The following is a 14,822-nucleotide window of genomic DNA, read 5'->3' as shown; positions in this document are numbered from 1 at the left end:
AAGCCTTGCTGATGCTACTAAGAAAGTCAAAGATAAAAGTTTATCATTTTTTTATTTTTTTGTTCTCAGAGTTTGTTAAGTCCTGTACAAGTTTACCACATGTGAAGGTGAAATCATGAGATGGAATTTAAAATATGTACTAGAAAAAATGAGAGAAAAATAGGAAGATTAATCACAGTCACAGATTAAATGTAACAAATCCAAAATGTTTCTTTGAAACGCTGTTGAAACAAATGCAAATTTTAAGAATTGTACAAAATTGACCCAGAATTCTGGAGAAGCGGCTGCTGTCACATCAGATCACGTCAAAGACTGAACACCAATCCCCAGCAAAACACAGCAACAAAAACTGGGTACACTTTCCCCCTGACACTGTGGGCCTCCAAATTGGATACAATCCAGGTAAGATACTGAAATTAGTTACGAACCGAAAGAGGAAAAAAATAACCTCCACTCCAGCCAGAGACTGATGCTTGTGTTTAAGCAATCGAGCTGCAAAAGAACCGACTTGTTTGGGAAAACAATGCCCAACGAGTTAGAAAATTTCTAACCAAGACTGTCGAAGAGCTTTTGCAGTCTTAAAAGCATTGCCTCCCCCCCCTCTCCCCCCAGCATGTGTGCGTCACACAGAATTCTCTCCAAGCCACTCATTTGAATGTACAGCCCCCTGGTGCCAGGCAGTGTGTGAAATCCAGAAATCATCCAACACTGCAGAGAAAGGAGCAACAAGTTCTTAGTATGCCCCAGTGGCAACATGTTCTCAAGGCGAGCCAAAGGCCTGCTTCATTTCTTGGCCAACATCACTTGGCTTGAATGAAGGGATGAGAAGATCATGTTAACTGTAAGGCAAAGAACAAGTCCTGTGACCAAGCTCTTGGTAACGGTGTGTGTGTGTGTGGGGGGGTGTTAGAGCAGAAAAGCTACCCAAGGGATGCGAGAGGGGGATGGTTTGGCACATGTGACATTACATTTTGCCATTTTTTCCCAAAGAAGCAAGCTGAGGCTAGATACACACTTTTCCTGGATGCATTAGGATGCTTTGGGCTGATCCTGCGTTAAGCAGGGGTTGGACTAGATGGCCTGTGTGGCCCCTTCCAACTCTATGATTCCAATGCTGTACCTTCTCTTTGGACAGCATTCTCTGCTATTGTCTCCCCATGCCGCTCTGACCCAAATGTGGAGTCCAAACTACCACCAGGTGATCCTTTGCTGCTGAAAGGAATGCTCGTTTTAGCTCCAGTAGGATTCACAAATGGTGCCTAGGATAAACCCACTGTTGATCCTGAAGGCCACATCTGGGCCCATGCTGGACATAAGAACCACCGTCAAACTCAGAGTCACAGCGACTGAGTAGGGCCTTGTGCTCTTCCCTTCTGCTTCTCTTGAGTTGTTTTGCCCATTGAAGAGGAGCATCAGCCCTGATAGCTGCTGAGGAGACAACTTTCCTCAATCTGTCAGCAGCATTGGATGGAGTAGACGACGAGCTTCTTGTTCACTGCCTCACCAGAGCTGGAATTCGAGGGACAGCCGTACTGTGGCTGGTCTCTTTGCACCAGAACCATAGACGGAGGGTTGTAGTGGGAGAGAATCAGCTGCAGGCTTTCCAGGTCCCCTGTGGAGTTCCACAGGGTAGGATGCTTTCTCCCACATTGTTCAACATCTTAATGCGCCCTCTGGCCGAGGTGGTCTGGAGCTTCAGTCTGGGTTGTCATCAATATGTGGATGATACCAGCTCTACCTCCTGAGGGATGGCCGACCCGACTCCCCCCCCAGAAACATTCGCTATATGTTTGGAAGCAGTGACGGCTTGGCTCAAGCAAAATCAACTGAAACTCAACCCTTCCAAGACAGAGGTTCTGAGGTTGTGTAGGAAAGGTCCAGATCAGGAAACATACATGCCCTGCCTGGATGGAGTACAACTTCAGGTCACACAGTCTGCCAGGAATTTGATCTTCAACACTTCAATTTCTATGGAACTGTAGATCAACAGAGTTGCCCAGTCAACATTTTCCCATCTTTGCTAAGCAAAGTTACTTGCATCCTACCTGGCCTCAGAACACCTGGCCACAGTGATCCATGCGATGGTCTCCTCCAGATTAGACTGCTGCAACTTGCTCTACGCAAGCTTATCCTTGTCCCTGATTTAACTGGTTCAAAATGCGGCTCCGAGGGCTCTTACGAGAACACTTTGAAGCGTCCACATCCAGCCAGTGCTGAGGCAGTTGCATTGGCTATCAGTTGAATTCCGGATCTGATTAAAGATATTGGTTTTGACCTTTGAGGCCATATGTGGTCTGGGTCCAGCTTCTCCAAGGGACTGCCTGTCTGCCTATGCCCCTGGAGAGCTTTCTGCTCCTCAAATGCCAATAGGATGATTGTTCCTGGCCCGAGAGAAGTCTGCCTGGCCTTGACCAGGGCCAGGGCCTTTTTGGTCCTGGCCCCCACCTGGTGGAATGAGCTCTCGGAAGAGCTGAGGTCCCTGATGGAACTCACTCAGTTCCGCAGGGCCTGTAAAATGGAACTCTTCTGCCAGGTGTTTGGTTGAGGCCAGGATAGCCACAAACGCCAACTAGAGTCCCTACTCGAAACCCTGAAGCCTCATGCTGCCAGAAGATCTCAGCCTAGAGTTAATCGTGATGCATACTGTATTTTAATTCTGTATGATTATACCGCTGGGTTGTTGTTATGTGTTGTTTTAATTGTACTGCTTTTACTGTATATTTTAAATTGTTATATGCCATCTTGGGCCAGTGACCCCTGGTGTGGCGGCATAGAAGTCAAAAGTATAAATAATTAAATCCAAAGGCCAGATTAAAAGTTTCATTGTCCAGATATGGCGGGGAGCATAATTTGCACAAAGGATTTTGAGATGTCCCAATCAACTCAAATGATGTGTCATTTTGGTGTAATGGTTAAGAGCCGCATTTTCTAATCCAGCGAACCGGGTTTGATTCCCCACTCCTCCACATGCAGCCAGTGGGGTGACCATGGGCTAGTCACCCCAGAGCAGTTCCTCTCAGAGCTCTTTCAGCCTCACCTACCTCACAGGGGCTCTGTTGTGGGAAGGGAATCGGCTTTGAGACTCCTCTGGGGAGTGAAAAGTGAGGTCTAAAAACCAACTCTTCTTCCTTATTCTCAATGTTACTCCATTGGAACCAAATCCCCTCTCCAGATTTCCAGCCTGATTACACTGCTCAGTGGATAGATCCTGATCCGGTGGAGGAGGGTTGTTCTATAAAAGGAAAGCTGCTTCCACCCACATCTCTCTTGTTGGACCAACAGAAGTAGCAATTAACATTCTGACCTTTACTACAGATTCACAATAGGTATCAGAAGGCCTCACACGTGGTTTTCTTTTCTACTTTGAGAAGCACGAGTGCAGTGCTGCAGAAGGGTTTCTGGCCAAAGTGCCTTTTAAAAGAGAGATCATGATAATAATCTGCATGTATTCCTGGTGGGATGCATCAGATCAAAAGACAATGGGGAAAGACAGAGGCAGACCTGAAAAGGAGCAAGCCCCAGGGGGAGCACAGTACTGCTGAGAAGAGCTTGCTGGAATGCAGAATTAGGGCTGTAAGGTAAACCAGCCAAGTAAAAGAAATTCATTTAATGCCTTTTAATTGCACAAAGTAATGATTTTTTTAAAGTTCAGTTTTAAAGGAAAAGATTGCTAAGATGTATGCTATAAATAAAAGACTGACTGGTATGTTCTACAGCAGTGGTCCCCAACCCGTGGGCCGCGAAGACCTTGGCGCCGGGCCGCGGCTCCCTCTCCCCGCCCCCCCCTGCAGTAAAAAACTTCCCAGGCCGCAAGCTTGCGGCCCGGGAAGCTTCTTACTGCGGGGGGGGGGGAGAGGGAATCAGGGCCGCGCCCGTGCATAGCGCATGCGCCATGCACAGCCGAAATCGCACATGCGCGGGCGCATGCCCTGCCGGTCCCCAGCCTCAAAAAGGTTGGGGACCACTGTTCTACAGGTTTTTAGCTGAGACTAGAGAGGAACTGGTCAACTTTACAGAAAAATGGGATGGAGATCTGAGGGTAGTTATAGCAGCTGAAGACTGGAGATGAATTTGATCTAAAATCTTCTCCCTTTTAATTCCAGCACATCTTAGGAAGAAGAGTTACCCATCTCCATTCCAATGGTACTCAGCACCGTCTCACCAAGGCTGTGTCTATAATCCTCTTCTGGACAGATGTCGCTGCTGTCAGGCTGAGCTCTGGAGCAGACTTTCTACATATGTTTTGGCAACAGAAAAATATCAGAAAGGAATCTTGACACTAATCACAGAAATATAACTTTTTGATGAATTCTAAGAATCCATGGGGAAGATTCAGAAATTATATGGATTTCATCGTCGCAATCCATATAAGTGTACTTATTGAAGGGGGGGGGGTGAATAAATGTTTTAGGAGGAAATTGTCCAGAACAGGAGGATTTCAGCAACTGCATTCATGTCAAAATATTATTATTAATACTATTATTGGATTTATTACCTGCTGCTCCTAGCAAGCTGGCTTGCGGTAGGTTCCAACATTAAAAAGCCTACAATAAAATATAACCATCCCCAACTAAAACCATTCTAAATCCAATGACCAATTAAGCCTCTCCCCACCCCTCTTTCAACAACGCCCCCATCTGACGCCTCAGGGGAAAAGATGCGGTGCAGGAGAGCCTGAAGTTCAGGCCGAACTGAAAAGGGGCCCTTGATCTTATTGCCACCCGGACTCAACCCAATGCCTGGTGGAAGAGCTCTGTCTTGCAGGCCCTGCGGAACTGCACATGCTCCGTCCAGGTCCTCAGTTCTTCCGGGAGCTCATTCCACCAGGTTGGGGCGAGGACTGGAAAGGCCCTGGCCCTGGTCACGGCCAGGTGTACTACTCGTGGGCCGGGGACCCCCCGCAGATTCATATCCGCTGAGCACGAGGCCCTGCGGGGGGCATAAGGTGACAGGGGGTCCCTCAGATATGTGGGGCCCAGACAGTGGATGGCCTTGAAGGTCAAAACCAAAACCTTGAACCTGATCCGGAAAGCAATCGGTAGCCAGTGCAGCTGCCGGCTGGGAGTGTCTGTTCTTCAACAGTAAATACAGAATGACAAATCCATTGAAAATGGGCAATATTTAGAATGCATGTAAAAAACAAATATCTTGACAATGTACAATAGTCATTTTTACTATGTTACAAATGGGTAGTTCTTTTTTATTCTCGTTTGTGTGTATGAATGTGTAAGCATAATGGTGACCACATTTAAAAATACCATCGGCTGGTGTCCCCTCCACTGATCGCAGGTGGGCTGCCTCTCAGTGCAACAGAATCAATTTATCAGTCTACTGAAACATATATGATAAATTGACAAAAAAGATTCCTTCAGTCAGCAGACAGGGCGGAAATACTTCTAAGGTATTTTATTCTGTGTTTTATCTATGCTGTAAGCCACCTTGAACTCAGCAAAGAAAAAAGTGGCTAACCAGTGTTTTAAGTAAACAAATAAAATATAATAAATTTTATTACAGGTTAATTTTGTTTAACTTGTAAGGTGCGGGGAGGAGGGGGACTTGTGTCAAGGGCCAGGTACTCAGGAAAAGCACCCGGTCGGTCACAAGCAATACTTAATCAACTAGCTTCTTTAAAGATAATGCTCAATGAATGTGGTTACTGGTGAGGCTGCAAGAATCAAACCCACGAGGCTCATCAGGCACCTGCAGGGTGACTGGGTGCCACCTCCTCTTCCCTCCCCTTCAGAGTCCACTCCTGGTCTGTTAAGATAGGAGGAGTCCTTTGCAACCTGAGTCCACCTGGGAGCCTGCTCTGGTCTGGGAAGAGGACTGTAAAGTTGGACGAGGCAGCCCACCTAGGGATGAGGGAGAGAAGGGTGGTATGCCAGGGCAGCTGATGATGCCCCCTCTTGTTCCTCCCTCCAAAACAGGCATGCCAGACACCCTGCTCTTCCCACTGGCTCAAAGGGGGATGTTCTTTGCATACAAAAGGAGGCCCAGTATCAAAATCTTCTCTTTATATATAAAAAAAAATCAGTTCCAACGCTTAGCTTTAGAAAACCTACATGGCCACCCCTCCCCTACTGGCATCCTGTCCCCTCCCCCTCCCTTTAAGCAATGCTTTATTAGGTGGTACATGGAGCTATATGTAATAACATACAAATACATTCATCCATTCAAAAGACTTCCGTAGATTTTCTTCATGAAAAAGAGCAACGCTGTTTTAAAAGCTGCAAGAAGGTAGAAAAACACCCATCGCCTTTTGGGTGGCTGCTGGAGCTGTGCGTCAGACATCAGTGCTGATGCTACGGCTGCGGGAGAAGGCCTCACGCATGGCCGTCAAGCGGTTGGGATTCAGGGCCTGGAGGCTGCTCACAGTGACGGGCAGCTCCAGATCTTCCTGGCTGATGGCCTTGTAGTTGATGCGGTCCCCTCCATTCCGGACTTCCTCTTCAGGCTCTTGCAGGAAGAACGTGGGGGGCTCAAAATGGGAGCAGTTGGGACAGACCGTCCGGCACTGGGAGGGCTTCTTGTAGGGGGAGGAATGGTACAAAGAAGGGCCGTTGGTCAGTGCCACATTGCGGTTGCAATGGAGCGGAGGGATGTGAGAATCCACAGCAAAGTCCGGCTCATCTGCGTCTTCTTCTGATTCATCCTTCTTGCAGCAATAATACTGGGGAAAGACCCAAAATAATTTAGTGGCCAAAGATCAAGAGCCCACCACCCCAACTCCTCTCTCATTACCCTTTTATAGTTATGCCTTTTGACAATATTCACAAAGCAGCCTAAAACATCAGCGAACCAATCGCAACCACAATCCCACAATAGCCACCAGAACAATTATGAATCACAGCCCAACTGAGAGGTCCCAATAACCTAAAAAAGGCAAAATAAGATTTCCACCCCCCCCCCCACACACACACATAGTCTTCCTGAGAGGAGCTGGTCTGGTGTCTTTGGTGCTTTCTGTGTTCACAACTTAATTTAAATTCTCAGTGAATTGAAGCTTTAGACCACATTCACATCCTGTTCCTACACTCTGCATCTATCTTCTTTCTCAGATTTTTCTCCTACAAACTGCAAAGTTTAACTGTGCATACTAATAAGAAGTAAGAGCCTCTTGTGGCGCAGAGTGGTAAGGCAGCCGCCTGAAAGCTTTGCCCATGAGGTTGGGAGTTCAATCCCAGCAGCCGGCTCAAGGTTGACTCAGCCTTCCATCCTTCCGAGGTAGGTAAAATGAGTACCCAGCTTGCTGGGGGGTAAACGGTAATGACTGGGGAAGGCACTGGCAAACCACCCCGTATTGAGTCTGCCATGAAAACGCTAGAGGGCGTCACCCCAAGGGTCAGACATGACTCGGTGCTTGCACAGGGGATACCTTTACCTTTACCTTTTTACTAATAAGAAAAACTGGATTGCCAAGATTTTTTCTTCCTTTTTTGTATGTGTGCTGTTGATTGGTCTCTGCTGATTGGTTTCCAGCAGGAGCAGGTGCTTTCACTTCTGGGATCACCATTCTAGTACTGTTTTCATTTTGTCTCAGCTTCTATATAAAAGCATTTTTTCCTGTTTTATAAGCAACCCCCCCCAAGTGTTGTGATAAGCAGGGTTCAGTATTAATGTTGGAAAAAGAAAAGATCATCCCTTCTTGCCTACAGCCCCTTCCTCTTCTCCTCTCCTTCCTGACATGTGCCTTACATAGTGGGGTGTGGGTTGAGAAATAGGATTGGGTGCTTCAGATGACAAAGCGCCCAAATGTAGTGAGAAATGCTTGCCTCTCTGTTCTTTTCCCCTGCCCTGTTCCTCCCATCTTGGCAATTTATTTTTTTAAGGGAAGGGGAAAGAACCTAAGGAGCCATTGCATTTCTTTCTTTTTTAAGAGAGAGAAATTATCAGATAATCTTGTAGATAAGGTTTATAGGCTTTAAGCTAAGGTGGTTCAGTCAGTCAAGTGCTTGTCTGGAGCTTACAGCTTTGTGAGTTTGAACAAGCCTAGCTGTAGGGTAGACACTGGTGTCAGGTACAGATGGATCTTTTTAAACCTTCAAAAGCCCAGTGCATAATCGACCTTTCTTCCAGTAGGGCATTCCTGGGGTGGGTTGCAAGGCAGGAGGAGAGATTGCTAAATGCTGGGCTTAAAGAAGCTGAAAGGACTTGCAACCCTAGAGAATAAAAGACTTCAACAATACCAAACAAAAACAGGAATGAGGTAGAGAAAAGGCAAAGTGGGGACTTAAGAGGAAAAAGTGGGCGAAGCACTGGAAGGTGACTGAGACCCCAACTATTTCTACATGGCTAGACTTAGCAAAAATGGCAAGACTCGCTAACATGGTTAATAAGAAACCACCGGAAGAATATGACGAACAGTGGAGCGATTACCTGGACTTTCTTAAGAAAGACAGCAGTAACTGTTAGGTTAGGGTTAATTTGCAATGGGAATTGACTACATATTTCTTGAGATAATATCAGACTATACTATGTATGGTATACATATATAGACTATGTATTAATAATTACTTATTAGTTGGTCACTTTTTTTTCTTTTTTACCTTTCTGTAAACGCTTTATATAACAATAAATAATAAAACTTGGGGAAAAAAAGAAAGAGCAGGAGAAGGTAAAAAATTTGACGGTAATTAAAAAAAAATTAAGTGATCACCCTTCTACAAAATGCCATATATATAAAGCTGATTTTCCAAACATTAAAAAAAGAGAGGAAAAAGTGAGATATCAGGGGAGAAGATGGGCTTTCACACATTTATGTGTGTGCGTGTGTTTTTGTGCACGTGTGGGGCTTCTTTTGGCTCTGGCCCCATCTTGCTTCAGTTTAGCCCCTGATGTCCTCAGGCATGTTGCTCCTTTATTTTTCACTTTGTTCTTGCTTTTTTTGTCTCCCCTCTTCCTCCACAGTTTGTGTTTTTGACCACTTTTACCCTGATCTTTTTTTGGACGCTGATTCTAAATTGCCTTTTCCCGTGAGTATAATATTTCTGCGGCATTCTTTGTCCAGTCCATTCCCACACATCTCCAGCCCACTTTTGGAAAATTGGGCTGTGGTGGTCAAACCCTGAAAGACAACTTGTTTCTTTGCATTTTTTCAATGGCACCAAAATATCAATATATCGCAAGAATGTAGTAACCAAAAGCATGGCAGGCACACTGAATTCCCAACTTTCCCCCTCCCTCACAGAGATACAAAGAGAAAGGCATATTTCTATGAGCAAAGAAACGTATCTTCTGTTTTTAAATGAAAGCTGAAAATTCAGAGGACCTGTCAAACCTCTTGTTCCCATGCTCTAGTCTAGTGACATGTCCAAATGGCTCCATCTTTCCCCTCTAACCCTCTATTTATTTATCCACTAGTAAAAAAGCTCGCTGCAGTCAGGATTGCAGCGGGCACAAACAGGGTAGTGGAGGGGGAAACAAAGAAAGACAAACAAACGGAGAGAAAGAAAGACAGGAAAAAAGACAGGCAGGAAGGCAGAAAGGAAAGGCAGCCCCCCCGGGGGGGGGGTTTCCTGTCATTTTGCAATGGTGCAGAGGGCAGGAGCCAGCTCCCGCCCACGGTGCCATTTTAAAATGACAGGAAAGCCCGGGGAGAGAATGACCATTGAATACATACTGAGAAGGGTCCTGGGGTATAAGAGGACATCCTGCTGGGTGAGATTCCACCGTCGGATCAAGGGAGGCAGGAACTTAACAGTTCTTCTTCTGGGCCTAGGTGGCACTCACCCGGTCCCTTCAGTTCGGACACTGCCAACGGCATTCTTATATCAGGCTCAAATATCAATAACTTTGCCAACCTAGGAACCATCTAACAAGAGAAGAACTAGAGAAACAGAACATTTAACCACAAGGGAAAACACACAGCATGCCATGAATACAGACTCTGCTCTGAGGTATCACTTCCAGCTGCACGAAAGCCAAGTAGCCTTCTTGACCTTCTTGATGATGGAAGGGAGGGTTCAAGATATCCTCTTATACCCCAGGAGAGAAGGACCCTTCTCAGAATGTATTCAATGGTCATTCTCCTCCTGGGGTGAGGACATCTTGCTGGGACCTCCCATAGCAGTCCGTATTTAGGGTGGGCCATTGTCATCTGTGTTGATTATGTTTTGCAGCACTCTTCGCCCAAAAGCAGCTTCTGCTGAGCTGTATGCATCTATCTTGTAGTGGCGAATGAATGTTGAGGCGCTCAACCACACAGCCGCCCTGCAAATTTCATGAATTAATGCTCTGCCAAAAAATGCTGCTGACGTTGCTGTACTCCTCACTGAATGAGCCATAATGCCCGTTGGTGGAGTCAATTTTTGTGCCAAGTATGCTTCAGCTATAGCTGCCTGGAGACAACTACCTATAGCCCTGCTGGGTAGCTTCAAACCCTTGTTTGTGGCTGCAATGGACACAAATAGTGAATCAGTCCTTCTAAAAGTCTCTGTTCAGATAAGATAAGCTTTTAGAGAGTGCCGTACATCCAGAGTATGCCATTTTATCTCCTTTGGATGAACCGGTTTTGGACAGAACGATGGTAAGATCAAATCTTGGTTATGATGGAAGTTGCTAAACCAAAAAAGAAACAAAACCCAACCTTAACAGGTAGGAACTCAAATGTTGAGCTGAACAATAAAAATAACGTAAAACTTATTAATTATTTATTATAGTGCACAGTGCACAGTTAAAAACAGAATAAAAACTTCTTAAAAACTATACCGAACTAACAACACATAGGACCAAACGTGTGTCGACCCTTCCGGGTATTCCTCAGTGGTCAAAATTATAATAATACACTATATAGCACTCTCTATAATGTGTAGCTGAATGGTTGAGTGGGATCCTGAAAGATAAATAAATATTGGAAAATATCAGAACGAGCATAATTAAAAGAAGAGTCTAATATGTAAATCATTCAAAAATAAGTGGTGACTTACTGTGAATTATGGCTCCAACCAATATGTATAAATTATATCCTTTTTGGAGACCAATTCCTATGTTATGTCCCTAAAGTCACCACTCTGTAAAAATAAGACTTCTTTTGAAAAAAATCAAGGGTAAAATTGCCCATATTGCCAACAGGGTATCCCCATACATACCTTCACTATCATTAAGTTCTGTACTCAGAGTGTATTCTCATGTGCGTCAGAAAAAGCTATATCATTGTATTAGGAAGGAAACTATTTATGCCCATCTGTAAGGCTGATGCAGTCCTGCTATTGTTGCATCAGCTTCTGTGGACTGGCCTTGAAGTCCAGCAAAAAAATGTGTGTGTGTAGGGGAGGGAAAGGGGGTGGAGGACACCTTATCCAGTCTCCCAGCTGCAAACTAAAGTACATTAATACAACATTGATACATATTAAAATGCCGACATCCAGTCCATCTCTTCATTAAGGCCATGTGTAAAAGAGTTCAGCTGGTATATCCCAAACAGTTCTCTTTTCCTCAAAAGTTTGGATGATACATCTGCCGTGGCAGACACCTGTTCGATGGCCCAGAACCGCAGCTGCGTCTCTGTGTGTCCAGATTCCACAAAGTGCTTTGCCAAGGGAGCTGTTAACTTCTTGCATTTGATGTTGCTCCTATGCTCACAAATCCGTGTTCTTAGGGTCCTAGATGTGCAGCCCACATATTGTTTTCCACAGAGACATTCAATCACATATATGACATAATTACTTGAACAATTTATAAATTGTCTTATCTGGTATGTTCTATCACCAGCCTGATTCTGGAATGCGCTTCTCTTGCAAGCCAAAGCACATACCGAACAGTGACCGCAGGGGAAAAACCTTGAGGAATACCCTTCCCATCTATTGTAGTAGTTACTGTTTTGTTATTGTTGTTAATTCTACTTTTGACTACCATGTCCCTAATATTTTTTGATCTCCTGTACGAGAATAGAGGTGGAGCTCTGCATCTAGGGATGGTTGATGAAAGATGCCAGTGCTTCTGACACAGTTATAAGATCTGTTGTATGTAAAGACAGCAACCATCCTATCTGCATCTTGATTTCTTGTTTTAGGTATCAGAAGGGACTCTCTCATTATATTTTTGGCTTTGTAGAGGGCATATTTTAAAATTTTTGCTGAATAACCCCTGCCTGCCAGTTGCTTTATAACTATATTGGCCTCCTTTACAAAGTTCGAGTAAACACTACAGTTCCTTCTGATCCTTAGCAGTAAGGAAAATGGTCAATTCTTTTTTAGGTGGAAAGGATGAAAACTATCTGCAGCTAGGTAGGAATTGACATCTGTAGGTTTTTTGTACAGTCTTGTTTCAATTCCTATGCCATCCCTATTAACCATTACGTCTAGGAAATTTATCCTGGATGCATTAAATTGCATTTCAAATTTGATGGTATTATGGTTTGAATTTGCATACTTCTTAAATTGCATCAGCTCCGTTTCAGAGCCAGTCCAGAGAATGAAAATGTCATCCAAAAATCTCTTGTACATAGCTATATGTCTTTTGTACGGATTTTCATCCTGAAAAAAAAAAAATTATTCTCAAAGCTGTCCATAAATAAGTTCGCTAACTCTGGAGCAAACTTGCAGCCCATTGCTGTACCTGAGATTTGCCAAAAAGAATCATTTTCAAATTGGAATTTTTTTTTCTTGAGACATAGTTCCACAATGTGGCATAAAAATGTTGTAGGGGGGTTTAAGTTCTGGCTTTTTTCCAGGACTTCATATAATACCTGTAAGGCCTCATCCTGTGAGATATTAGTGTACAGTGACATGGTAACCAATAAAATGTCCTTCTCTATTATCTCCACTTGATGGATGTGGTTTAAAAAATCCATAGTGTCTCTGAGGTAAGCTTTGGCAATAGGAACAAATGGCTTGAAAATACCACTGGGGGTATTCGGAAGGGTCGAAACGCGTTTGGCCCTTTGTGTTGTTAGTTTGGTATAGTTTTTAAGAAGGTTTTTTTCTGTTTTTAACTGTGCACTGTGCACGATAATAAATAATTAATATGATGGAAGAATGCCAGATCTGTTCTTAACACTATAAAATTGAAAAAACTGAAAAATTGATAAAATTGAAAGGGTACAGAGGAGGGCGACGAAGATGATCTGGGGCAGTGGTCCCCAACCTTTTTATCACCGGGGACCACTTAACGCCGGGGACCACTCACTGGGGACCACTCAACGCCTTTTACCGAGGCCCGGTGGGGGGGGTAGTTTACTCCTCTACTCTCAACCACTGCCCTAACGCTCTCTGATCGCTATGGTAATGCTTAAACATCCCTTCTAAATAAGATACAGACACGCCACAACAATGAAGTGTGTTGTAAAGGGCTGGGGGGGATGAAGTAAAGGGCCAGGGGGGGGGAGAAGGCATCCTTTGGGGCCCACCTCCAATTAGTCGAAGGACCACATGTGGTCCGCCGCCCACAGATTGGGGATCACTAATCTGGGGCCAAGGGACCAGACACTATGAGGATAGGTTGAGGGACTTGGAAATGTTCAGCCTGGAGAAAAGGAGGTTGAGAGGGGACATGATAGCCCTCTAAGTATTTGAAAGGTTGTCATTTGAAGGAGGGCAGGATGCTGTTCCCATTGGCTGCAGAGGAAAGGACGCGCAGTAATGGGTTTAAACTACAAGTACAACGATATAGGCTAGATATCAGGAAAAAAATTTTCACAGAGTAGTTCAGCAGTGGAATAGGCTGCCTAAGGAGGTGGTGAGCTCCCCCTCACTGGCAGTCTTCAAGCAAAGGTTGGATACACACTTTTCTAGGATGCTTTAGGATGCTTTGGGCTGATCCTGTGTTGAGCAGGGGGTTGGACTAGATGGCCTGTATGGCCCCTTCCAACTCTATGATTCTATGATTCTATGACTACTCTATCCTTGTGGAAATCTCTTTTCTGACCGATAGGGCTGCCAGCTCCGATATCTGTCTGGCTGAAGTCACAGCTGTAAGGAAGATTGTCTTCATTCTTAGATGTTTCAACGAAATATCCATTATTGGCTCAAAAGGGTGTTTTGTCATTCCGGTTAAAACCTTATTCAGATTCCACGTAGGGAATCTATGGGCGGTTGGGCCCTGATCTGAGTAGCTCCTTTGAGAAAACGTATTATATGAGGATGTTTTGAAATTGGCTTCCCTTTATAATTTGGCAGAACAGACATCAAAGCCGCAACTTGATGCTGAAGAATGGCGACATTCAACCTTTGTGCCAGACCATCTTGAAGGAACTGTAAAACTTCTCTTAGTCTTGGAGAGAGGTGGTCCACCGGACGACACCAACGTATGAACGCCTTCCATGAGGTATTGTAGATCCTGTTGGTTGACTGGCGTCTCAAAGCCATCATGGTATCAGTCACTTCTGTACTGTAACCTTCCGTCATCAAGTGGCCCGCTCAACCTCCAGGCTGTCAGTTTGAGCCATTCCGGGTCTGCGTGCTAAATGGGTCCTTGTTGAAGCATATCCGGTTGTACTGGTATCTGTAGAGGCTCCTGAACCGACATGCGGATCAGGGTTGAAAACCATGGCCGTTGAGGCCGTCTTGGAGCTATTAGTATCACCTCCGCCTTGAGTACTTTTACTTTTGCGAGCATGCGTGTGATCACCGGGAAGGGTGGAAATGCGTATAGTAGACCTGCTGGCCATTGGGTCTACAGTGCGTCTGTCTTCTCCGCTGATGGGTGAAAGTACCAGGAGAAAAATCTGGGTAGCTGACTGTTGTCTGCTGTTGCAAACAGGTCTAGTTTTGGCCGACCTAAGATTGATGTTATCCAGGCAGAGATTTCTGGCTTCAGGTGCCATTCTGCTGCTGAAACTGTCGCTCTGCTGAGCCAGTCTGCTCGTATGTTTTCTTTTCCCTTTA

The 14,822-nt window shown here is 44.9% G+C and overlaps 1 protein-coding gene across 5 annotated transcripts in view; it reads right to left on the bottom strand.

Annotated features, from left to right (window-relative positions):
• Window positions 1-35: 35 nt before the first annotated feature.
• The window catches only part of FAM163B (family with sequence similarity 163 member B), a 77,539-nt gene continuing 62,752 nt past the window's right edge, over window positions 36-14,822 (bottom strand). For all 5 annotated transcript variants that reach the window (XM_077306734.1, XM_077306732.1, XM_077306736.1 and 2 more), the window contains one exon: window positions 36-6,670. In XM_077306734.1, coding sequence (XP_077162849.1) covers window positions 6,284-6,670 — 387 coding nt within the window. In that variant the 3' untranslated portion in view covers window positions 36-6,283. The remainder of the gene's footprint in view (window positions 6,671-14,822) is intronic.

This window comes from Paroedura picta, chromosome 12 (assembly GCF_049243985.1).
Source record: "Paroedura picta isolate Pp20150507F chromosome 12, Ppicta_v3.0, whole genome shotgun sequence".
Lineage (NCBI taxonomy): Eukaryota > Metazoa > Chordata > Lepidosauria > Squamata > Gekkonidae > Paroedura > Paroedura picta.
Note: the sequence above shows the minus strand (reverse complement) of the source record. Positions and strands in the feature narration are given on the sequence as shown.